Source organism: Pipra filicauda, unplaced genomic scaffold, assembly GCF_003945595.2.
Source record: "Pipra filicauda isolate LSUMZ 115617 unplaced genomic scaffold, ASM394559v2 scaffold2_size9829703_pilon, whole genome shotgun sequence".
NCBI classification, from domain to species: domain Eukaryota; kingdom Metazoa; phylum Chordata; class Aves; order Passeriformes; family Pipridae; genus Pipra; species Pipra filicauda.
In genome coordinates this window covers 7,959,809-7,984,159 of record NW_024104421.1, presented here as the reverse complement: position 1 = coordinate 7,984,159, position 24,351 = coordinate 7,959,809, and the positions used below count along the sequence as shown (strand labels likewise).

Below are 24,351 nucleotides of genomic sequence, written 5' to 3'. Positions count from 1 at the left end.
CAAAGAAAGCCAGACCATAATATTTATTCGAATTTACATGGCCCTAGCAACAAGTAAACTAACTCGACTAACAAATTTACATGCAAGGAGCCATACAACTTGCAACATGCATGCAAAAATTACTAACATACTATAACATCAGACAGCTGAACACAAGAAACCAGCTATGAAAGGATATTTACTGCTCCACTAATAAAAAACTAATCTCTGATGGCCCAAAAATCTAGCAATCTTATTTACGTAAATTACTGCACTATGATTAGAAACATTTCCTAGCGGCACCTGAAAATTTGATCTCTGCAAGCTATTCCCCATCTTCCCAGATTTTCAATGGATAAAAGTAGTCTGATCACAACAGTTAACTTAACTGGCAGTAGGGCTAGTCTGATTTTGAATTTCACCTCTTCCCCTTCTTTAGCTTTTTTAGTTTTCCCCTGAGAAGCTCCCAACAGAACACAAGTAGATTATTTTACTCCCCATAAATACAAAATACCCTCCAAAAAGAAAGGAGATCTTTATAGCTGTTAATATTACATTCCGAGGCCGGGGTTCCTCATCAGTTTCTTGCTTCACTACAACAATTGGGAAATCAAAGTTCTCATTTGGTGCATTTGACTCCTGTTTAATTCTAATGGGCTCCAACATAACAACTGGGACTTTGTGCGTAGAATCAGCTCCTGGTGGCCTGCTGGAGGAGCCAGAACTGTAAATGACAAGAAAAGGCAGGAAAAAAGGGAAATTAAGAGTCAGAACTTTTGTACAGTGGTGCTTTCCAAAACCTCAGAATGCTAAATCTATTTTGCTTCTTTGAAGCTTGAGCACTGCAGTATTCCTTTTATCGAATACAAGGATATTTCGATATCCTTGTATCCAAGCTTATTTCCTTTGATATATCTTGAAAAAGCATTACCAAAAGGAAAAATTGTAATGATGCAGTTCCAGAACTAGAGAATTATTCATGGTTTGACTTCCCATTAGTGCAAGATTTGCAAGTAATCTCCTTTTCTCTCAGGTTACACACAAAAGAGGATTTCCACTGAACATCATATCACTTCGGAGGAGATGCAGCTGTATTTTGGGGAAGACCAGTGTTTCTCCAGAGCTGAACTGATCATTGAAAATGACACAACCGAATAAGGCAGATAAAACACATATTTACATTTTCTTGGAAGGATTTCTTACAGCCTTGCAACTCTACCAAAACAAGGGCCCTGCTTTTGGAACTAGATCTTTCTTTTTTTTATGTATTTAGTCATAAAAATTAAGAATCTAACAAAATTAATTCAAGCAGCAGCATATTTTTTTAAATGCAAGTAAAAGACTCTTCAGACAAACATTTAAACTGTTCACAAGAGTCCTTCACAGAATTTGCCATGTAAATGGAATACAGAAAAACATATTCTATATTAAAAAGCACCTGCATTTCCAACTCAAGTAGGATGAATGTCATCTGATTTTTCTCTGCATGAAAAATTAATCTCATGTCATATGTATGCTTGAGTTTATTGCAACACATTAATGGATCTGCACTCTTCAAACAACATTGTGTAAATATATTTGTTCATTAATATTCCATCAGTAATGGATAAAAACATTTGTGCAGACTCTCAGTAGATACCTAGTGCTCACTTAACCAACCGTATTGCAGTAGAAAATTTTTAACAGCTTTCTTTGTAACATCAGTTCCTTAAATCTGAAGTAATTTATAGTTCCATCAGGACTTTCAATATTCAACCTTTTCCTTTAGCTGATTTTTCTGAATTTAAAACTTAATTTACAATTGGTATTCCTTTAATAACACCAACCTAGTCATCATTTACAGTGTTAATATGTTTTTAGATGTGCTATTAATACATCACAAATGAAATTACTGCTTTTAGAATGCAAAGAGTGCTGTAATAACCATTAGGCCTGACCTGTTAACAGAGAAGGTGAGGCAAATTGACATCTATATATGCATTAAAGAGAGAAGAGACTGATGCGTGTTCTGTGGAGGTGGAAGTTACATTTTCTTTTCTCCCACTCTTTCCTTACCTCTCTCTGCTCCCAACACTGGAGGCACTGGGTGAACGAATTGGAGGGTGTACGTTCGTCACACTGATTCCTCCTAGGAGAGAAGGATCAGGTTAGAACAAAACCTGGGTCTGTGCCAAGTCTGAGTCAGAGAAGTACACAGGTTTTGGGGAAAATGTCTCCTGCAGCATCATTTATTTAACCTATCTCTCATCTAATATATATTTATGAGAGGATGAGAGGCATGGGATAATAGAAGGAGATGCCCAAAAAGGGACCCGTAAGTTGGCTGATGGATCAGTACCTTTGCCTGGCTGACCCCTCCACCTGATCACTGCAGTTTGTTTTGTCTTACCTTATCAAATTCTAGCAGATCTCTCTGGAGAACTGCCATGAAACTTTGAGCTGGTGAGTAGGAAGAAGTCTGGGGGACAGATATGAGAGAGACCAAAGGTCTGGGGACCAGGACCAGAGAGCCAAAAGACTTGTGAAGGAAATTTTTGCTAAAGACTTGTGAAGGACGTTTTTGCTGAGCATCAGTCCTGAGAAAGCCAAGCGGGCTGTTTGTGCTGTCTGTGAATGCATTACCCACCTGTCTCAGGTAACCTGCCTCAGTCTGTGAATGCCATGTGAGTGCATGAATGTTGCATGAGTGCTCACTGGGAACTCACTCACACAGCCTCACTACAGGCCAGATCAGAAAATGGGAACAGCTGCTGATGGCCAGCAGGCATGGTGACAGGAATCCCCTGCATCCTTCAGGTCCACCACATTTAGCCACCCATCACATTAACTTCTCTGCTCAACCCATGTCAGTGCTGCACTACCCTTCTGTGAAAAACATATTCTAATATCCAAATTGAACTTCCCAAGTCACCATTTCTATCTCCTGTTACATCCTATCTATCCTTTTCAAATACTTGACTTTTACCACAGCAGCTAGGTTTTCATTTGGTGTACACCTGAGAGTGTCACTTTTCTACAGATTTCTATCCAATGTGCTAAAATCTACAGGTTTTTTCCCTTCATGTTTGTAAGATCTGGTCACTTAACTTGTGTTCACAATGCTAAAATACTGTCTGTAGCTTTACCTCCTACTAGGGTTTCTACAACTTTGCCTCATTTTCTTATTTCTAATCTTTGATATAAAATAGATATAATTAATTCTGATATCAGTGTTAACATTGCCACATTAGACTTTTCAATTACACCACTTAAACAGAAAATTGCACCACATTTCCATTACCTGAGAGGCCTGGTGATGGCACCGAGGAATTTGGTGACTGCACAGTCCTGTTTGAAGGGGGTTTTGGCTGATTCTGCTCTGCAGTACCATCCTTCCTTACAGCATTGTCCAGTGTGATGTTTCCTGAACAATCAATCTAAAAGGTGGGGGAATGAGAGGAAGCAGTTAGTGTTGGAAGGGGAAAAAAACTCTCTCCAAAACAACAAAAACCCATGCCTCTGCCATAGTGTTATTTTGAAGGTAAAGACCAAAATATACTTCATCTAACTTCAACCACCCAAAAGTGAGATGGTTTAAAACAGGTCGTCCTGCTTTCTCTAAAAAGCAAATGACATAGCCAAATCCAGACAGTGCTTCATTTTAAGATAAGATGATTCTGTAAGTGCCAATTTTTCTCCACCAGCTTCAGAGAAGGCTGTACCAGACAGGTGGTTTTCACACAATGAAGTAAGAGATGATTTTCTATCTCCACACCTTCTTTGGACACGCTCACATTATATACTCTAAAAAAGATAACAAGCTATACACAAACTACCCATTAATCCACTAGTGTTTAACAGCACTGGAAGAACCTCAAAGGACACTCGATCCCATCTGTCCCACATACCTTCTGAATAGAGGCCATCCATATTGACTCAAAATGCAAACAGCAAACCAACACTTGTTCTTTCCTATGGCTCAAGCCAGATAACTGAACTTTATTCAGGGGCTCCCAATTTACCATTTTAACTTTCTGTAAAAATTACGTATTCTGGTTTGATAATGAGGAATGACTTTTTGAACTGTTTGGTTTCTTCCAATACGTAGAAATAATGTTCCATAAGAAAACACCTCACCTTAGTATCAGTTTTCTCAGTGGGTACCTCACAAATCTACTACTTGCAAACATACTGACCACTGAAATTTCTATTTGTGAGCTAGAAGTATCCAAAGTGGATGCATAAGCCTTGGCAAGATCAGCATATTTACAGTGATTTGAGCCATGTATCTTAAGAGCATAAATGCAACCATATACAAGTAGAAGAGTTCATAATACTGTGAACAAAAATGAGTATGCTAAAATGTGTCACAGACTCTGTAGTTTTATGACCATGGTGTGTAGTTCACCTTTTAAACCTGATATATACGGTGTGACCCTGTACTCTATGTACTCCATTTTAATAAACAGAACACAGTTTATCAGTGAGGACAAAGCACAGGTGGCAGAAACAGGAAGGAACAGCAAGTTACCACTGGAAAACCATGGCATTTCAGATATCTACAAACCTTAGACCACAAAAAACAGGCTTGACAATATTTGAAAGAATAAAAGTCAAGGGATTAAAACTCAACAGTTCCAACATGGATCTCTGACAAATATGTACCATTCAGAAAAACTACAAGAGAGAAGTTTAAGACAAGATGATCTTACGATGCTCCTTCTAGCACCAGCTCACAGGCATGTTAGAGGATATATGAAGAAAAGAAGTACCAAAAAGAAAAGATATAAGGAATATATCCAGTATGTCAACCATTAATACTTGCCCAAGATAGCTCTTTCAATTAGTTAAAAATGTATTTTAAAAATGTTGACCATTTAGCAGAAATATCATCAGCAAACTGGTGCTACCTATGGACACTGGTAAATGAAAGCTAACACATTTTCGTTAGTATCATTCCAGAGGCAGGGAAAAAATATGCAGCATCCAAATAAACAAGTCCAATTACAATCACAAACCATAATGTTATTTTTCTCAGCTGTCTTCCAAGAACAGCTCTGAATATTTCCAGCAACCCTGCATTGTTTTTTTCCTACCTGCCTCATTTTGACAAAGAGAGCAAGAATTTCAGTTTATATGGTTTCTACTTCTCAGAAACATTAAGACCTATTTCAAAATAGAATCAATCCATCAAACATTGCTTCTATGTTACACTTACATCAGGGAGAGATGGTAGATTATAGGAGCTACCCACTGGGGAACTCAAATCTATCACAGGGGGACCACATGTCTTCCCATCACATCCAACGGCACTGGTGACTGTGGGGCTGGATGGAGTCGATGTTGTGCTGCTTGCAGTTGTAAGGGCTGTTGAAGTTTGTCCACTACTGATCTGCCACTAAAAAAAAGACAATAATCCACAATAAAACATTATTTTCTTTGCAACAGGTCACATCTACTGAATATACTGGTAAAACAAGCAGCTTAGTTCAGGAAGCTCAATTCAAACATAAAATCCTGATATACTCTGAAGTTATCTCATCTCAAGAACCAATCTTGCAAGACAAGGAAGGGAAGATGACAAGTAGTTGAAAACTATGAATAGAAGAAATGAATGCAAATTCTTAAATTCAAAGCTATACTTCAATGCTAAGTATCTATTAATATTTTATGCTGCATTGACAGTTTTTGTGAAAAAAAAAAGCATTATAGGTAATAGGCTGAACGCACAACTGCTTCAGCATTTTACTAAGTAAACAGCTACAGTGTCAGTGATAAAGAATTTGAAATGCTGACTGGATCTCTACCCACATATCCATTTAACAACATGATATGAAGTGCACTGTCAATTCAGACTAAATTTCTTTCTCATTTGGATGTATGCAGTTTTCAATGACTTTAAGAGAATTTCATGGCTACCCATGGTAGGCAAAATTTGACTGCCCTCAATTCCTGTTTACTCATTCTATTTACTGGTCTCTAGTTCCAGAAAGGCATTACCAGATGAGAATTCGTTAAAAGCTTGCAGACAGGCAAATTTTATTTTCAGAGGCACAGAATAGAAATGACTTAAGTTTTTGTTCCTATAGGTTCTTCTAGATATTGTACAGCTTTCTTCAATTTAGTTGGAAATAGTTCTCTGACATCATAAGCATTGCAAACATGAATGGTATTACACCACTTTTCAGGTCAGAGATTTGTTTGATCCTTCCCTGCTTATCTCTAGTGACATGATTTTCTCTTTCCTTCCATGTACCCAAAATTCTTGTGTTAATATGCTGTTTAATAAGGATGAGCCTTTCCTGAACATCCAGAAAACATATGATGTGGTTTTACTTCTGCCCCAGTTCAGCTGCTGATTAGTCGGCATTGATCAGTCTTAGCAGAGGTGACACAACTTTGGTCTTTCTCTTCTCTCCTCACCTGTACAAGTTCAGATTTGCCATACTTGTGGTTGCTTTAGATTTTTAGTTAAGGTTTTACCTGGTTCCTGGTGAAGTCACTAACATCAAGCTCAACTGGGATTTTCTTTTTTGTCTATTCAGTGACTGCAGTGTGCAGACCATGGCCATGCTAAGTTTTGCGTAAGAGGTCAGAAACCACAGTAATAGCAAACAAGGGAATAAAACACCTACACAGCACACACAGTGGATCACTTTCATAACGCTTCAGCTGCTTAGAACTGTCAAAATGAAAGAAACTTGACAGTTTCCTCATTAAGAAAACTGTGGGTATCTTGTCATAGAGAAAAAATTCAGTCTCTGTTCTAATTGAAAAGCACTCTAGAAGCACAGTATGAAAGATGGTAAGAAGCACATTTAATGTTTCATTTCTACATGGCGAGTGAAAAGGGATAGAACCTCTACCTGTTTTATAGCTTGCTGTGCCAAGAATGCCATTTGCAATGGGTTGGGCTTTATTGCTTGCCTTGGTAGGTTCTGATTTTGGGGAAATCTCATCTGTTGTGCAGGAAGAACTGAACCATTGGGCTTGGGGCTTTGATTCTGAAAATGAATCAAGCGCGGAGGTGCCTGCATAAAAACAAAAAACCAGTTCTGCAAGTTAGCTGATATCTATTCAATGTTCCAGGCATTTTTTACTAAGTGGTCCTTTTGAACCTCTGCAAATTTCACAAATTATATGCAAACAAATAGTACCACACTATTTATCTGAATGATCACAGAACACATTGATTTTCAATGTTAAAACCAAAATCTAGTAGATAGTTTTGAATTATTCTGATGTAATAAAGGAAGATAGATCACAAGAGCCAGTGACAGTGTTTCCAGCTTTGAAAGTTATGTGGGAGAATCACTGCGTAATATGCAAAATAGACATGGAAAAAAATTAATGACAGATTCACTTTTTGATCATTTGACCAAAATGCAAAAAGGTAGCTCAGCACTCTATAAGGCTGGATACTCTATGATTGTTTTTTTAATGAATAAACATAGGCCGAGTGCTACCACACATTTTCCCAGGTACATTTAAAATGCCCATTCAATTCTCAGTAAAGAAAATGTTCCCTAACCCACCTAAATAGCCATGTGCTGAAGATGAAGCTATCTGAAATTATGTATCTAGATTTAATTTTTCTTTTTTTTCCCCTATCTTACATTACTTTCTCCTTCAGTGCAGTGGAAAAAAAGAGACTCTTCTCTGGAAATAATCATAATTTACCTGATGAGAAGCAGGAGGTTGCTGCATGGCTCCTGGCATTCTTGGATTTGGTAAAACTACTGGACCTGTTCTGCGTTGAGCTTGCTGTCGCTCAGCCATGACCTGGCTGAGCATGTGCTGGAGTCGGAGCTGAGCTAAGCTTATCTGTGTTGGGAACTTAGATAGCTGGTTTGAAGGCAAGTTGCCTGGTGGCTGTAAGTTTGGTTCCGTCACAGGGCTCTTGGGCACATGTGGTGGGGTTTCTTTATCTTCAACTACTAAAGAACCTATTTTAAACAAAATAAATAAAATCAGTGGCAGTTAGAAGAAATGCTATTTTTCATAATTAGATCCTTTTATAACGTGGTCACCGCTCATTGTTGTAATGTAAAGAATGGATAAACGTGAGATAAGGGACTCCATTTATTTTGCTTGTTCCCCTGAAAAAAAAGGTTGCATTTTATAGCAAGTGTCTTCTGCTGCAGCCTCCTCTATACAGTGGTTTCTCCTGGGAAGGTGTCCTGGCCTGTCCAGAAGAGCAAGGAAGTGAAATTTCAATGGAAAAGGGTATCCTGATCTAATCATCTGATAAAAAGATTTAACTGTATCATAAAACCTAAAGATATTGTGATCCTTTTTGGCTTCTGAGTCAACATCATGGATATTGAAATACTCAAATATTCAAAGGGCATTCTCAAGTGCTATACAGCACCAATTCTAGGATGTGATGGACACCCTCACACAAAATTCTGGTTACCTCATCCAAGAAACATGAATTCCAACCAGAACAGAGTTTGTTTGATTCAAGGAAATAGCCCACCGCTTGTAGACGAAAAGACAATGACAATTTCTTTCTTTAAAACAGAGTGAAGGAGACAAAAATATGGTCCAAGACTAAGAGTTAAAAAATTCCAATGACCTGCGGAAGGTTGCACAACATCTTTTCAATACAAGTGGGAGATAAATATCTCATACTCCCTTCTCACCCAGAGATTTATAGCTGCTTCCCAGGAGAGTTCATCTCATGAGGCGGGTGCACTACATGACAGTTGGTAAATCCCTGTTACATAACAATTTGAAATCACTCTGCCACTCCTCTTCTTATATCCATGAGTCCTCATCTGTGGATCCTGTGCAGTCTAGCCTGACTCAGTTGGGGATAGATTACCTGAAGGGGGAGGAAAATTCTTGCATTTTATACTCTTCTTTTTCATCCCAAGAGCTGAGAAACTGCACATGTAGCACCATTCTACTTTCCCATCTAGCCACAGGCAGACAGGGAGCATAGCCAACACACTGTGGTGCAGAAAAGGGCAACGAGGCAATGTCAATAACACTGATTTCATACTGACATCTGGCAATTTTGGTGTTGCTTAAGTTTTAGTCATGATTGTACCACATCAGTCATTAACAAAAGTATTAAATATGGTAAACACAATGGAAAACCCCCACCAACCTTTATTAAGTCTGTAACAGGTCTAGTCAATGTTAAAGTGAACAGGGAAAAATGCAGCAGTTCATTAAATAAACATATGCAAAAAAAGAGTCCCTAAACCAAACACAAGAAAAAGTCAATTCATGACAAACATCACCTCAGTTAAGCAGCAGTTCATAGCTATCACCACAGAACTTGACAGTTTGTTTCTGGAAAAAAGTTTCACTTTCAATTCCTTTCTCAAAGACAATTATTCATAAAAAAGGAACTTGGGAGAATTTCCCTGCTGCCATCCAATGTCCTCATGTCTGGGAAAAGGAGCTGGTTTGCCTCAAAGTACTGCCAACTTTTTTTCTCTGACTTTGTAGAGAAACGTACATTTGCACCTCTGTACCTTGGTAGAGCACTTTCTGATGAAAGGCAGAAAAGGTCCCACAGGTATCTCATAAAGCCTTCTGCACATGACAGAAAAACAAAAATGCCCATCAAACTAACAGTGGAGAGAGAAAGGAACCATGACAGCAGTCAAAATCCTAAAAGACCTCTAAGACCCTTAATTCCTGCTTCTAAGCTTGTTGAGTTCCTAGGGTGCTTTATCTTCTTGGCTGACAAACTGCCCCGTGGAAAAGGACCTAGGGGTGTTGGGCAACAGCAGCTGAACATGAGCCACCAGTGTTCTCAGGTGGCCAAGAAGGTCAATGGCATCCTGGTCTGTGTCACAAATAGCAGGGGAGTGATCATTCCCCTGTACTCAGCACTGGTGAGGCCACACCTCAAATCCTGTGTTGAGTTCTGGGCCTCTCACTACAAGAAAGACATTGAGGAGCTGGAGCTTGTTCAGAGAAGGGCGATGGAGCTGGTGAAGGGTCTGGAGCACAAGTTTTATGAGTGGCTGAGGGAGCCGGGGGTGTTTAGCCTGGGAAAAAGGAGGCTCAGGGGAGATCTTATTGCTCTCTACAACTACCTGAAAGGAGGTTGTAGTGCAGTGGGGGCGTGTCTCTTCTCGCAGGTAACAAGTGAGAGGAAAAGAGGAAATGGCCCCAAGTTGCACCAGGGGAAGTTTAGATTACATCTTAGGAAAAAATTCTTCACGGAAAGGGTTGTCAAGCATTGAAACGGACTGCCCAGGGAAGTGGTGGAGTCACCATCCCTGGAAGTTTCCACAAAATGTGTGGATATAGCACTTGAGGACATGGATTAATTGTGAACTTGGTGGTGGTGCTAGGTCGATAGTTGTACTTGATAATCTTAAAGGTCTTTTCCAAACCTTAACAATTCTATGATTCATTAAACTCAGGCTTTCAGGTAATCACACAAGCAGGCTAATTGCAAAGCTTCCTGGTCCTAGAAATCACCAGTATAATAAAACCCTAGCAGCAATTTATAGCTGTAAGAAAAAATGTAAAGACCAGTTTAGAGAGGAGCTCAAAATCTATTATGTTAATAAAGACTAAATACTTTTGCAACTCTGTTAAAAACGCGCTTCCTCCTGAATTCCATCCCACAACTTCAGGAAAGACCATATAAAAGCCATACAACTGCCAAAAATTAGTGTTCTCTTCCCGGTCCTTCTGTTTTTCTTTGGCATTTTCCCCCTTCTCTTCATCTCAGTTTTCCAAGGCTTATTGTTTGGCATGACAAGGGAGCAAACGAACACTGGACTTTAGGAAAAGGTCTTCACTGAGGGTGTGGTCACTGGAACAGACTCCCCAGGGATGCAGTCATGGAACCAAGCCTGCCAGAGTTCATGCAGCCCCTGGATCATCCTCTTAGTCATATGGTTTAGTTTTAGGTAGTCCTGTGAGGAGCAGACATTGGATTCCATGATCCTTATGGATCCCTTTCAACTTGAGATACTCTATGATTCTGTATTATGTTGCTGCTATGGGTTTGTGCTTGGGAGGATGGGACTGAATAGAAGAAAGGGCTGAAAGATGCAGAATGAGACTGAGTTCTGGAACCCTTTCTCTTAGGATATGAAGTAGGGTTATAGACTGTGCTCCTTGTTTCAGAAGCCCGAAGTTATGTGTATTGATCAGAAAACTGAAAGCTGTCATTTTCACCATCTCATGTACCATTCAAGGAAGGTAAGTTTGTTAATACTTTATCATAAGCATCCATAAATAGTAATTTTTCCCATGCAATCCACTTTAAATGTTTCCTACAAGTAAGGAAATAAATTTAACATAGTAAAATGAGAAATGAATAATGCAGAACCTATTTTCACAAAAAAAAAGTTGCTTTAAAAATAGGATCAAGACACCAGAGGGCTAATAAAAATTTATCGTACCTAGATTGAAAATATTTTGAGCCCAGAAGCTTGGATCACAGTGAAACTGGATGGTATTGTTAGTCACTGGTGAAGGATCACACCTTGCTCGGAGAAGATACCGCAGTCGATATGTAATCTAGAACAGGAACATAAACTCCTTTGTGGCCAGAGCCATGTATCTGAACAGCACACGCACACACACACAAAACAAACAAACCAACCAAAAAAAAACCTCCTGAACTAGCCCCTGGAGAACTGAGGTTAAAGATAGAGACACTTGTCCAAGCTACATATAAAGAGATATTTTTAACATCTTTCCCTTATTCCTAACGTAGTTTTAAAAAGAAATCAACTACAGCCTCAAAACCCAAAGAAGTTCTTCCCTGTAGAAATACATATCCTCCCACAAACTTGGTCATTACATTCAATAACTTTAACTACTTGCAAGTGCAATACAGATTCACATAACCATTGTTGTGTTTTTTTCCCCCCCAAATCTATATTTGCCCATTCATTTTTCTTTCAAAGAAAAGTATGCCATCCATTTGGCAACAAGTATCATGGCAGGGAATTTTCCTTTGTACTAGATTTAAGTTTTCTTCAGACAGTCAAAGAACAGATTTTTATAAAGTCTGTCTTTGAAAACTCTCAGATTCACAGATATTTTCAGATTCTCCCAACGCTTTTGTTCCAAAGGACTGGACTATGATTACACAGTAGAATACTCTATCAAATGCTCAGTATTAATCTAGTTCCTAGAAAGAAAATGTTTTCTTGTAGTTGCTTCACTAGAAATATCAGGCACTGATATACAGAAATATAACAGGCACTGATTTTAGAATCACACACAGCAGACACAGAAATAAAAAAACTTGAGGAGATCAACACTTGTTTTCTTGAATGATAGATTATTTCCTGGAAAAGTTCAAGAGACATATTTAGCAAAATCATCCTGACTGTTTCAAATTATACTAGTCTATTGGGTTTTTCTGCAGCGGAATTTTATAAGAGATTCCAGTTTACAAGTTTTTCTTTCAATTTTCGGCAGGACAGTTTAAAACCAGATAAACAACATTAGCAAGACTTAAGTTTTATTAATGACCATGGAAAATTTTAAGTGTACTACTACTATTTTGAATATAGATTTATTAGGATTTCTGTGTACGCTACCAGAATCAAGTATACAGCACTATAGAAATTCTAATCTTTTGTCCCATTACCAATACTGGTAGTTCTTGTCATAGTTTGCTCCATTATTCTCCTATTACTGTGTACACACATACAACTGTAGATAAATTCATGACTAGACTAGTTACCTCCCGTTAGTAGTAGTGGTAGCTAACAGTGTTTAGTTTGTTTTGGAGAACTAGGCTGGTAAACTGTCTTCCTGCAAACAGTTTAGTGTGCTATTTCCCTGAAGTACAGCCTCTGAGCTGTAACACTGCACTTAAGTCTGATGGGCATTCCACCCTCCTGGTTTGAAGTGGTTGGATACGCCAGAGCAGAAGTCTCACATGCTCCTCTATGCATCACTGTTCAGGATTAGATTTTTCCAGATGCCCACAGACAGGTGAGCTACTCAATTCCCAAGTAACACCACCTTTCTAAAGCTCAATTTGTTATTCTGAAAAATATTTCACACTTGGTGAGGCTTTATGGGCTGGAGATGGTCCTTTTCTTCAACTGCATAATGTTTATATAATTAAGATGCCTTCAACGCTACTGGTTTTCTTACCCACATAGCAGAGTCTTTGTGGCAACACTAAGCAATTATATCAACATGACTCAGTTTGATGCCCTTTTTCTCTATTCAGTTAAAAAAATATGACTTGCTGAGGCAATATAAGGCAGGCAAGTGAATTTAACTACTTGGAGTTGATAAAACCAAGTAATATTCCACTATTTGCTATAGCCTGCAGTATCAACAAAGGATATCAAAAAAAAGAATAAATCACCACAAAAACCAACAAAACCCTCAAAACCAACAAAACAAACCCCACAAAATCCTCTGGCAGGTTCTCAACTAAGCAATGAGAAAATAAAGAAAAAACTTTGTGAGTCGGTTATGGGAACGGGTAAAAACAAATCTAGCATCTTTCCTCCACATAGTCACGGGTTTCTGTTACCAGGCTAGTACAATCTAGTAATCTTTGGACAGATCATGGTCAGCATTTGGTTTGTCTTTTATTTCGAATCTTCTGGGAATTCTGTTCACTCTGAGGAGTCAGCTTAGTGAGAGCACATGCACTCAGATCCCAAGTGTCATTATAGTAATGAAATATTTAGCTTTGCAAATGTTTGCATGGACAAACAAAAGCCTCAGTTTCATTTTTATATGTTCTGCAAAACTTTCAGTGGGAGACGAGTCTGACAGAACAAAAAAAAACAGTAATTTTTGCATTAAAATGCTAGATATCAGACACTGTGATATATACCAGCTTATAAGCTTATAACTTTGAAGCTGTAGCAATTACTGAAAAGAACTGCAGTGATGACGTAGGACACACAACTTTTTTTCCCAGTGTTTCAGGGCTTCATAGTTTTCAATCCACTGAAAAGGAGTTGCTCCTACTTCTGCAGACCTACAACAATTCTATGGCAGTCTAAGAGGAGAAAATCATGACCAGAGAGCTAAATTATCAGAAATATTCTGTGTTTGTGTTTAAGAGAAAACCATGAAAAACTATATATAAATATTCCAATTAGTAGAAAGTCATTAAAAATTCTAATCCCCTAGTACTGCTGACAAGCATGGGTATCTGCCTAAACTATAGTCTCTAAGTAAATGGAGAGAGCTATCTTCCTAACCTTACCAAGCGTTTGCTGTACAAGAGTGCTGTGCTGCTCCCACTGGAAACTGCCCATTTGGAAAAATTCATGACATGTTCCAGCTGTTTAGAGAGACCTGCCACTTCCTGTTGTTGCTGCAGAAGTTTCATCTGATGCTCTTTTGCCAGAGTCTGCAAGTAGAAAAGCAGTTGCAGTCAAAGGGTTCAACTTACAGTTAACAGGTATTAGCTTTCACATTCGTAGTTCACAATGCTAAAGTGGTTTCACTTAGTTCTTCTCTTAGCTGCCCCCTGATGTAGCCATCAAACAGAAAAATCAGTATAAGTTTATTCAGGATATCAGGACTTTCTGTGCTAATTCCCATTTTCTCTCACAACACATTTTCATATATATACATGTGTGTGTGTGTGTCTCTTCATACATACACACATTTTAAAACTGGAGGTAATATTTTTCTAGGTATTCATTCTAGACAATTCTATGCTGTGATTTGCTATCAGATTGGTGAATTTATGAACATTTCTGATGGGAACACTTTTCATATATGATGCATAGAATTATGACTTGCAAAAGCATGGAGAAAGTAACTGGGCTCAGAGAAACCCCTGACTCCCAAAGCAGAGAACACAGATAATAAATACAAACAAAACAGCAAGCACTCCTCAAAACCCAAACTCTCCTCCACCAAAATCCCCCCTGCTCAAGTTCCTTGTACAGAACATCCCTCCACTTTGGAATTGTGACAGGACATGCACAGGGGACTAGTGTTAGAAAGGTTTTTTACTTTAATGTGAATACATAGAAAAAAAAAATATTAAGACTGACATTTTTGTTTCTTAGAAATGAAATTACCTCCAACTGATGCAGCAGAGCTTTTCCCTTTTTATTTATTTCTACCATCAGTGTAAATATGGCAACTTTAATATCCTGTTCCACCTGCTTTTGATTCTGATTCACTTCATGAATTCTGTAAGTAGACAGAACAGAAAATAATGTTCTTTAGCTCACAAACCCACCCTCTACATAGGATTAAAAAAAAAATCTGTTGCTGAGACTACAATATTTCTCAGTCATATGCACCAATTAATACATATATCATCAGATACTTATAGTCAGGAAAATTACTAGGAGAAATAGAAAGAGCAAGTAAGTGACCTATGATAAAATTAATTAACTGGTGGCAAATTCTAATGCCATAAGTCTGTAAAATTACTGACATCTGTCACTGATAAAAATTAAATGCTCATTGTAGTTGAAATTCTCGATTTTCAGTTGTTTGGCACATTTCTGGAATGGTCCATGGCAATCAAAACTGCTTAAGTCTAATTTCCATCTAATGCAGAATGGCACTCCACTACAGACAAAACCAGGAGATTTTCTAATTTCAACAACAGTGTTCCAACTCCTAACAGCAAAGCAGAATCTTATATTGTAAAAACCTCTACTGCTAAGATGAAGGAAGAGTTCAAGTTGCACTCGGCATCCTGTACTGTGTTGAATCTCCCTGGGTACTGCTGCCTCTGAACTCTGCTGAAGGAGCAGTCACAAAGGCCCACTGCAGATTGCATTTCACAGATTTATTTTTCTCCCAGTGATGCCACAAAAACTCGGAATAAAAGAACTGCTCAGAGACTTTGCATCTTTAAGCAGCAAGGTATTTGTTTATTGCAATGCTGGGAGCAAGGCGGTTCGCACCACACAAAACTTGCTCAGCCTGAAAGTGCAACTTATGCTATCTTGTATGCTTTTAAGTACATAGTTACATCCCATAACATACATATTAATAAGTAGACTAGTCTCTGGGCGGAGACTTTCCAGAATCTTCTTTGGTGCATGCACAGTCTTTCACTGTGGTGGTTGACAGTGAGCCTTCATCTCTCTGGTGGTCGCCATGGTTGTCTTCCTTGGGGCTGAACTTTTCAACTTTCTTTGTTAGGTGACCCAGATTCCTCAAGCTTGCAAAATCCTGGCTCTGAGCCTCCAATATCTACTTTAAACACCTAGTTTACCTGATTTATTACCTTATGGTCTACATCCTAGCATTTTTTCTATAATAAAACTTTGGTCCAGTAAACAGAACAGAACAAGACAATGTTCTTCTAGCAAAGCAGGCAGAACAAATATTAGGCAGTTACCTTCTCCTGGCTCAGCACGGCAAGGTGTTTTTACCAACTAAGACAAAACTCCTTTTGCACTTTGCTCTGCCATCACTAGGTTTGTAGTACCGAATGAACAAAGCCCCAAGCTCAAAAGTATTACATAAATCTTCAAATACATGGCACAAGCATTATGAAAGCATGAGTCATAACCTTTCACTTTCTAAGAGGGATCTACACTAAGAAAGTAAGTGTGCTGATGGTGGGGAAGCATTTAAGATTGCCTTCTATAGTCTTTATTGCATAAGTTGTTTTGTTGCACCCAAGCAACTGCTGCCCATTAAGTCCACAGGCTGAGCAGAAGAGTTACCTAACACAACCAAGCACACTGAATCAGTCACTACAGTGAACTGAAGACTTTAGAATTTCTCTTTCTGGAAGAATAAAAGGCCAGAGATACAAAATACACTAATTTAAACATTTCAAGAAATTACAGTGTATGTAAATTGCCCTCAGTCAGTTTTAACCTCAAAATCTGATACATACCTGTTTTGGATCTGTTTCCCTGTATATTTTATGTATTTAGTCTTCTCCATCAATTTGGTGATTAGTGTCTCAATGATCACTTTCTGGTTCTGAAAGGCTTCTTCTATAAACTGGTACCTGTAGTAAAAATCACTGGGTATTTACACATGCAAAAGGTGTGATATACTTGCTAAAAAGCAGAGTGCCTTACAAAATCTTTAACTGAAGAAAGGTGCTGCTCAAGTACAAAATTTAACTGTCATCATGGAAGCAAATGTCGGCAAATGCTGATATATTTTATTTATAGTATATTTGATTCTATACTCTATCTCCTGTAATACCGGGGGCAGAGTTTATGATTTTCATAAATATGAAAGGATATTGTGTGACCATGGTCTAATTTTAATAAAAGAAAAATTAATATTTTGATGTAGTCATCACTTTGAACGTGAAAAAAACATGTAAGCTATTACTTTGTGCAAGAAAATGATGCAGAAACAGAAGAGAGATTGCTGAGCTGGCAGAAGTTTTAATTTCAAATCAAACATTTTAAATCAAGGAACCGATTTTAAATTAAGGAACTGAAACATTTTAAATCAAGGAAATGAAATCATCAACAATTTGAGAAAGAAAAGGAATATAAATCCTAAGAAAAGGAGAATGTAAGAGGAAGACTGTAACTCTGCAAGAGCACTGTTTAGCCTGTTCCAAGGAGCAACAGTGACCAACCCATTGATGCTCACCTGGTCAGGCAAGCAAGCTTTTTGGGTGGTTGCATCAAGTATAGCGAGCATATCAGTATTTAACCAGAGTGCATCTGTCCCAGACCACTTCTGTATGTTTTAACCAGCAAGACTTTTGTCTTGTACTCAGAAGTTGTATATAATTCTGCATTTCAGTTTCTGTGACCAGTAAGAGATGACCAAACAACAGCAACACAAAGATTTGAGTGTTATAAACAGTGTTGTCAAAGTACAGTTTAGCCAAACTGCAGGTTTACTCTTCCTTTGGAAGAGCTCTTCAGAGTTCTTCACAGAAAAAATTTCCCATTTGCTCCATTCTGAGACTGTTTGGTAATGTTCTGTTATATAACCATCTTGTTGAAGGACAAATTGAGAAATTACACAGAAGTGTATAGTTGCATAACACAGCCCCTGTGCTTTCTAAGGACTCTCTGAAGAGCTGCATAGCAACAAATTCTATCCAAATAACTTGACAGTAAAAGAAAGGCCTTGTGTTTAAGTCACCAGACTAAAAACTGGAGGAATTAGGTTTCTTTCCAGACTAACACACACTCATCAGTCACATTCTTTTGGATACAATCTCTGTTTATTTGTCAGCTTCATTTCCAAGCAGAAAATTTTATTTTGCACTTTTTTCACCTGACTGTATTCCGTACAGTTAGAACTACAATCTGCGTCAAGCTATCTTCCTATAAGTGGGATGCATAAAACATATGCTTTGCTTTGATACCTGTGCTCTTTGTGCTCTAGTAACTGACAGTCTCGGCAGGTCAACTTGTCACAGGTTTCACAATACAACTTCAGCTGCTCCTTTTTGTGATAAGGGCAAAACACTGGTCGCTGACTGGTCACGCCAACCGCCTCTGTTGAATAAAGGAAGATGTTAGCCAGTCTCCTAAACTTATCAAAGATTTGCATTCTCCTGGTTTTTCTTACCATATTCTTCCCCTAGACGCTACAAGTGTGTATTGGGCCACCTAATCAAGAATATAACAGCTGTAAGCCTAAACTGCAATGTCTCACTCTTGCTCCAGCATGGAGCTAGCACCCTCTCTCATGGAAAATGTCTAGAACTTATTACCATAATCTATTATGGTCTCACAAAACTGTTTAAAAAAAGGAGTTGCCAGTACTGCTGCAGTTGCAAAACACTGCATGACTGGAAGTTCCTTTCTTAAATGGAGTTGAGGAGATGGCTGACTTAATTCATGCTCTGTCTTCTTTCTCAGTTGAACTGGTGAAAGGAGGGTTGAGGATATCAAGACACAGGCATTCAAAAGTGTAAAACATACAGAATGTAATAAGCAGGAGTTACTAACTTCCTTTCAGGACCCCCTTCTAAGTAGGTGAGGGATCTCTCTTCAGTTTCTAGCGAGTAAATATTACAGAGCATAGGAAACATCACCAGATCATAGAAATTAAATCTGTTCTTTAAAACAATTTAACCAACAAAGTCTAATTTCCTGAGAGTCAGTTTGGGCACCTGAGTTCATGAGGATTATATGGCCTGTAGGGAAAACTGGCTTCACACAGTAGCCCATCATTCACTGCAGATCAGTAAGATCTTTTTTCCGTACCCATTCATCTACTTATTTGCAAGAAATCTAGAAGAAGTTATTTTCAGATCTGCATCCTTCAGGGAGGCCTGAATGAACTGAGACCATTCCTACCACCAAGTCACATTCTGCCTAACAGTCCATCAGCCACTTTTACCCACTACTTCTGTCCTTTCCTGAAAATACACTCAGTACTCACTTTTGACTAACCCCATGTGAAAGTAGGATACAGAATACAGTGCATATCTTCAAAGTATCATGGAGGAAGATACCTTTTGAGCAACAGATTGCAGAACTTGAATCCCACATTATATATAAAATTCACCCTATGGGTGGAATGACAGTGCATCTCTATTATAATGCAAATATTTAAAATAATATATAATAATTTATAAACATCATACAAAAGTTCATATATTTACAAGAAAAAGCATGCAAGTCCAATGGATGCATTAGAACTGGTAAAGTGTTTGTCAACATCCTAATATGTTTATTATTGTCCTACAATGTCACTAAAAGACAAGAAATAATGGGAAAAAATGGAAACAAAACAGGTTCTCAGTGAATAGAAGTATAACCTTTTCTACTACAGAACAGCCAAGATTCTCAGGGAGCCTGTACTGTACACCACATTCACCACTGCTGGTTCCCAAGGCCCAAACAGATAAAGCCCAGAGCAACTTGAACTGCTCTGAGCTGAACGCTTTAAGCAGGAGGCTCGACTTGATATCTCCTGAGGTCTCTTTCAGCCTGAATTATCCTAGATTCTACTAAGGAAAAATACCCCAATTCATAGCGTACTTCCCTTTCATTTCTAAGGCAAAATATGTCAAACTTAAAAGATATTTAGCTAAAACATGAATTCTGGCACACTTCATTGCTAACTGGGTATGCTTATTATTAGACTGCTGAAAAAACACAATCTATTAGTGCTCCTTTTGCTGCAGAATACAACAATAAAGCTCATATAAACCATCTGGTAGACCTCTAGATAAACTAGAGGAGCCAAATGCCTAAAAAAGTATTTTCTGCAAGTGATCTCTAAAGTCTAGACGATACTTTGCAATCATTCCAGGTGAGAGATAAAATCTATGTAAAAAAAATTCCTACAAAAAAACTACCTGTAGGGTTTTCTTATAACTTTACAGCCTATCTGACAGGAAAAAACTGACAGAAAAACAGCTTTCATAGTCCCAGCCTTAGTGAAGTCTTCCTATTCAGTAGCTATGTTCTAATGCATCTAACGCTTGAAATAAGTTTTCTCTTTCGTTAGTGGCATCAATTAAGAGATCCACTTAGACGGAGATTCAAAGAAACACCATAATTTGCTCAAATGATTGCAGCCTTTAGCAACAAAAATTGAAATAAGTGACTGGAAGGTAGGAAACTACGAAAACATATCCACTACCAGCCAGAAAAATAAAATGGTTCCACTAATTCATATGCACCAAAGGGCTGTATCAAAATGAATCTGTCCTTTTACATTTACTAGGATTCAGGAATACAATTTTTGAAGTGTATCACTTAAAAAAAAATGTGGTGGTCCAGTATAGTTTTTCCAGTGCAGACACACATTCTTTGGGAAATTATAAATCAAGTGTGTTACCTGGAGATACTTCCTCTTTTGTCCTCACAGTATGATCCTTCGTAAATTTAACCCTCTGGTGAGCTCTGATGCAGGTCTTGCACAACCATTCTACACATTCCACACAAAAACCATGTGCTTCTGCATTGTCTTCACAGCTTGTGCAGACCTGACGAGAGGAAGAAAAGGTAGCTGTTAAAATAAGTTTGGAATATACATACAAGCTATTGTTCATACATCATCAGTGCACTTTTACAGTTTTGTGAGAACAGTCAAATTAGAATGGAAAACTGCCCGAGGTACAGGAACACTATAAATAACTGCATAAAAGTAACTGAATGTGACTTTTTAAAGAAAGAGGTCATTTTGTCAGTGTTACTCTAAAATCTTGACCTGACACGATAAAAGTCAAACCACTACTTTCTGCCAGTCACTGCACCCTTAGAAGCCATACAATGTTTACTATATGCAAGATGCTGTTGGGAAATATTTACTAATGACAGAACATGATCAGCACTGCTCTGATTTTAGAAGCCTCCCTCAGCTCATACAGCAGCTTTAATTTCAGTTTCTGGTCCCCTGCTTAGAGTTTCATGAAGCACACACAGCAGAGTTCCTCTCAAGAATCTCTGCATCACTACTTAAAGACAGTATTCCAGTTAGGTTTATCAGAAAAGTTACTCTAGAACAGATTTGCAACCAATGCATAATAATTTTCAAACTGTGGCCTGTTAATTCCTGGGGCTCTTTGGACTTTACCCAAGAGATCAGGGAAAAAAAAAATTAATTCAGGAAAGCAAACATGACAGCAGACCAAAACCTCTCTGCCCAGAGTCAATACACCCACAAGAAAAAATTGCTATGGAACCACAATTTGAACAACACGTTGAAAATTTTGAATGTTATACAACACCATTTCACATGTTCATAACATTATTTCATTTTTTACTCCTCCTTTACAATGCCTCTGTAGTCCCACCTTCAAGGGGATTTTGGTAGTAAAAAATAGCGAACGTGCTTATGCAGATACTGTTTAGGTAACAACCACCCATTTCTGTCAACATGGAGCTGCAAACCAAAGCCTCAAGGTATCTGAAGATTGCAATATCCTACAGGTCACAGTGACAGAATTCTGCTTGCAGGTGCAAAAAGAAGAAAATTTTTAGATTTTAGTTTTGCTTTCAGTTTGATTAAAAAAACCCAATGAAACAACTTCTGCACCCACACAAGGTAAATATAGATTAAGTCAAAGAGGAAGCAAATATTTACATCCCATGTAGATAGAAAATACATATGTAGAACTATGTCCCAGTTTCCCCTTCAAGAAAAAGAGGAAAATTAGCACAAAACTTGCCTTAAGCCACATAGCAAGTTACTGACAGAACTGGAATTTGAACATAGAAGTTCCAGATTCCCAATGCTGTGTTTATTCTTCTGGATCATGTTGCCTCTCAAAGCAATTATCTTCTGAGAAATGAAGTTACAACACAAGGGTTGTTGACCCCTCTTGTTGTCACTAGGAGTTTGAAGCAGTTTCTTTTCATTAAAGGTGACCTGCAAAGGAGAAAAAATTGGGCTTGTGCCCCTTTCTCTGTTTCTTTACAAAAATGAGGCCTGAAAGTTTTATTTTTCAAAATAATATAATTTTTTTATCTTCTCCTTGATTTTTCTTCCCCCTCTTCTCTTAGCAAATAAAAATTCTTAGTCCTATCCAGACTACTAGACTAGGGAGAAATACCAAGGTCCACACATCACAAATAAAGGTCTAGAAAATGGAAATAAAGCAATTAAAGGAAGTGAACTGTAATCAGGATATTGAAAACTTTTACTTGCTGTCCTGATTTCAGTTGTTTTTTGTTTTTTCTTAGCGGCTGGCACAGTGTTGTGTTTTTGGATTTATTATGAGAATAATATTGATAGCAACAACTAGAACATCATTGTGGTAAGTAGTGCTTATCCAGAGTCAAGGACTTTTCAGCTTCCCAGGCTCTGCCAGCCAGTACAGCTGACCCGAACTTGCCAAAGGGATATTCCATACTATAGGACATCACACTCTGTATATAAGCTGTGGGAAGTTGGCTGGGAGGGACTGGGCTAGGCATTGGTCAGTGGGTGGTGAACAATTTTACCAGGCATCACTTGTCTGTCTCGGATTTTATTCCTCTCTCTCTCTCTCTCTCTCCCCCTCACCTTCCATTACTACTTCTACTACTATTATTATCATAATTATTTAATATCACTTTATTTCAATTATTAAATTGTTCTTAGCTCAACCCACAGTTTTACCTCCCCCTCCCCCCCAATTCTTCTAACCATCCCACTGAAGGTGGGGGGTGGGAAGTAAAGCAAAAAGGGGGAAGTAAAGTGAGAGGCTGCATGGTACTTGATTGCCAGCTGGGGTTAAATCACAACACTTGCTATTAACCCTTTAATTCAATAACATTTGGGGGGGGGGAAAGAAAGAAAAGTATTCTTGACTCAGCACAGATTCCTGGGAAAAAAACCTCGGAACAGCAAGTATCACTGAGGCATTACTTCAACATTACATTCTGTCTGGCAGAAACTCCCATAAAAGAAATTCCCTCCTTTTGTCTTAGGTGTGCCAATGCAACCCTCTGCAAGAATGTGGTGTAAAACCAGACTGATTACATCACTGGAGCCCAGGGCTCAGTTACATCATCACTGCTGACTGGGCAAGTGAACTGACTGGGCAAGATGAGAAAGTTTTCAAATCGGTCTTTTTGCCAGAGAGGTATGATTGTGCTGTGTCCCCAGATAACCAGAAGTGCAAGTCGGAGTACAGAATAACAGACTGGATATTTGGTTTTCTAGTGTAAAAAGACCAACAGTGAAAACAAAATAAGCAAAGAAAAAAAAATGTCTTTCAGGCATTCTTTAAGTCAAAGAAGCAAAATAAAGGAAAAAAAAAAGGGGAAAAAAAAGGCAGGAACCCAAATAAAAAACAAACAATCAAACAAACAAAACCCCCACAACTGCCTTTCCAGGTCACCTTTGGCACAATTAGGCAGATGAACTTGCTACATGCCAGCGCATTTGAATAAGTTCAAAGAATTTTTTAAGTTAATTCATTCTTCCTAGATTCCAAGAGTTATGTCTATTTTCCTTTTTCAATATGCTTTATTGTTCTGTTTCAACTGGTTTGACCTGCTATATGTACAATGAGATGAAGATTGTAATTCAATAACCAATAATCAGGTGCTGCCAAATGAATCCAAACTCCTCCTTTGTAGGCCCAAAAATATATATTCCAACTTTATACCCTTCAAAGCCACCAAGTGGATGCGAAATAAATTTCTAAAGCTTTTCACAGACATCATAACAAAAGCTGTCAAAATAGCTATGCCTTCTAGGTAGAAACTAGATTTGCTTCTATAAACTTCTGATTTGAAATACGCATTTTCAGACACAGGTTGGATTTTGCTAGAATTTCTAGTTATTAGGATAAGTCATACAGCTAAAGTACATGGAAGTACAATTACTGCAAATATTTGTTATGCTCTTACGAAACCTAAAACTTATTTCATTCTTATTTTTGTGACTCATACAAGCAGCGTTTCAGTGATTTCAAAGAAAACTCTCCCTAGTTAATCTGTATGCCTTTATTCTAGTTAGCAAGCATTTATTTTTAATTGAGTTTTCCTTGTAATTACATTTAATTCAGTTACTAGCTCTAGTATTTATAACCCCGGGAAGTGTTCATTCAGCCTTCAG

At 38.1% G+C, this 24,351-nt stretch overlaps 1 protein-coding gene across 1 annotated transcript in view; it reads right to left on the bottom strand.

The window, feature by feature from the left end:
* TRIM24 (tripartite motif containing 24) overlaps window positions 1–24,351 on the bottom strand; it is a 57,551-nt gene that overhangs the window by 7,976 nt on the left and 25,224 nt on the right. Inside the window, exons 3-14 of the mRNA XM_027743759.2 lie at window positions 20,641–20,788; window positions 18,209–18,341; window positions 16,757–16,873; window positions 14,967–15,081; window positions 14,138–14,284; window positions 11,343–11,460; window positions 7,639–7,904; window positions 6,825–6,989; window positions 5,177–5,356; window positions 3,260–3,395; window positions 2,035–2,107; window positions 535–703 (exon numbers count right to left, since the gene is read on the bottom strand). Coding sequence (XP_027599560.2) covers window positions 535–703; window positions 2,035–2,107; window positions 3,260–3,395; window positions 5,177–5,356; window positions 6,825–6,989; window positions 7,639–7,904; window positions 11,343–11,460; window positions 14,138–14,284; window positions 14,967–15,081; window positions 16,757–16,873; window positions 18,209–18,341; window positions 20,641–20,788 — 1,767 coding nt within the window. The remainder of the gene's footprint in view (window positions 1–534; window positions 704–2,034; window positions 2,108–3,259; window positions 3,396–5,176; window positions 5,357–6,824; window positions 6,990–7,638; window positions 7,905–11,342; window positions 11,461–14,137; window positions 14,285–14,966; window positions 15,082–16,756; window positions 16,874–18,208; window positions 18,342–20,640; window positions 20,789–24,351) is intronic.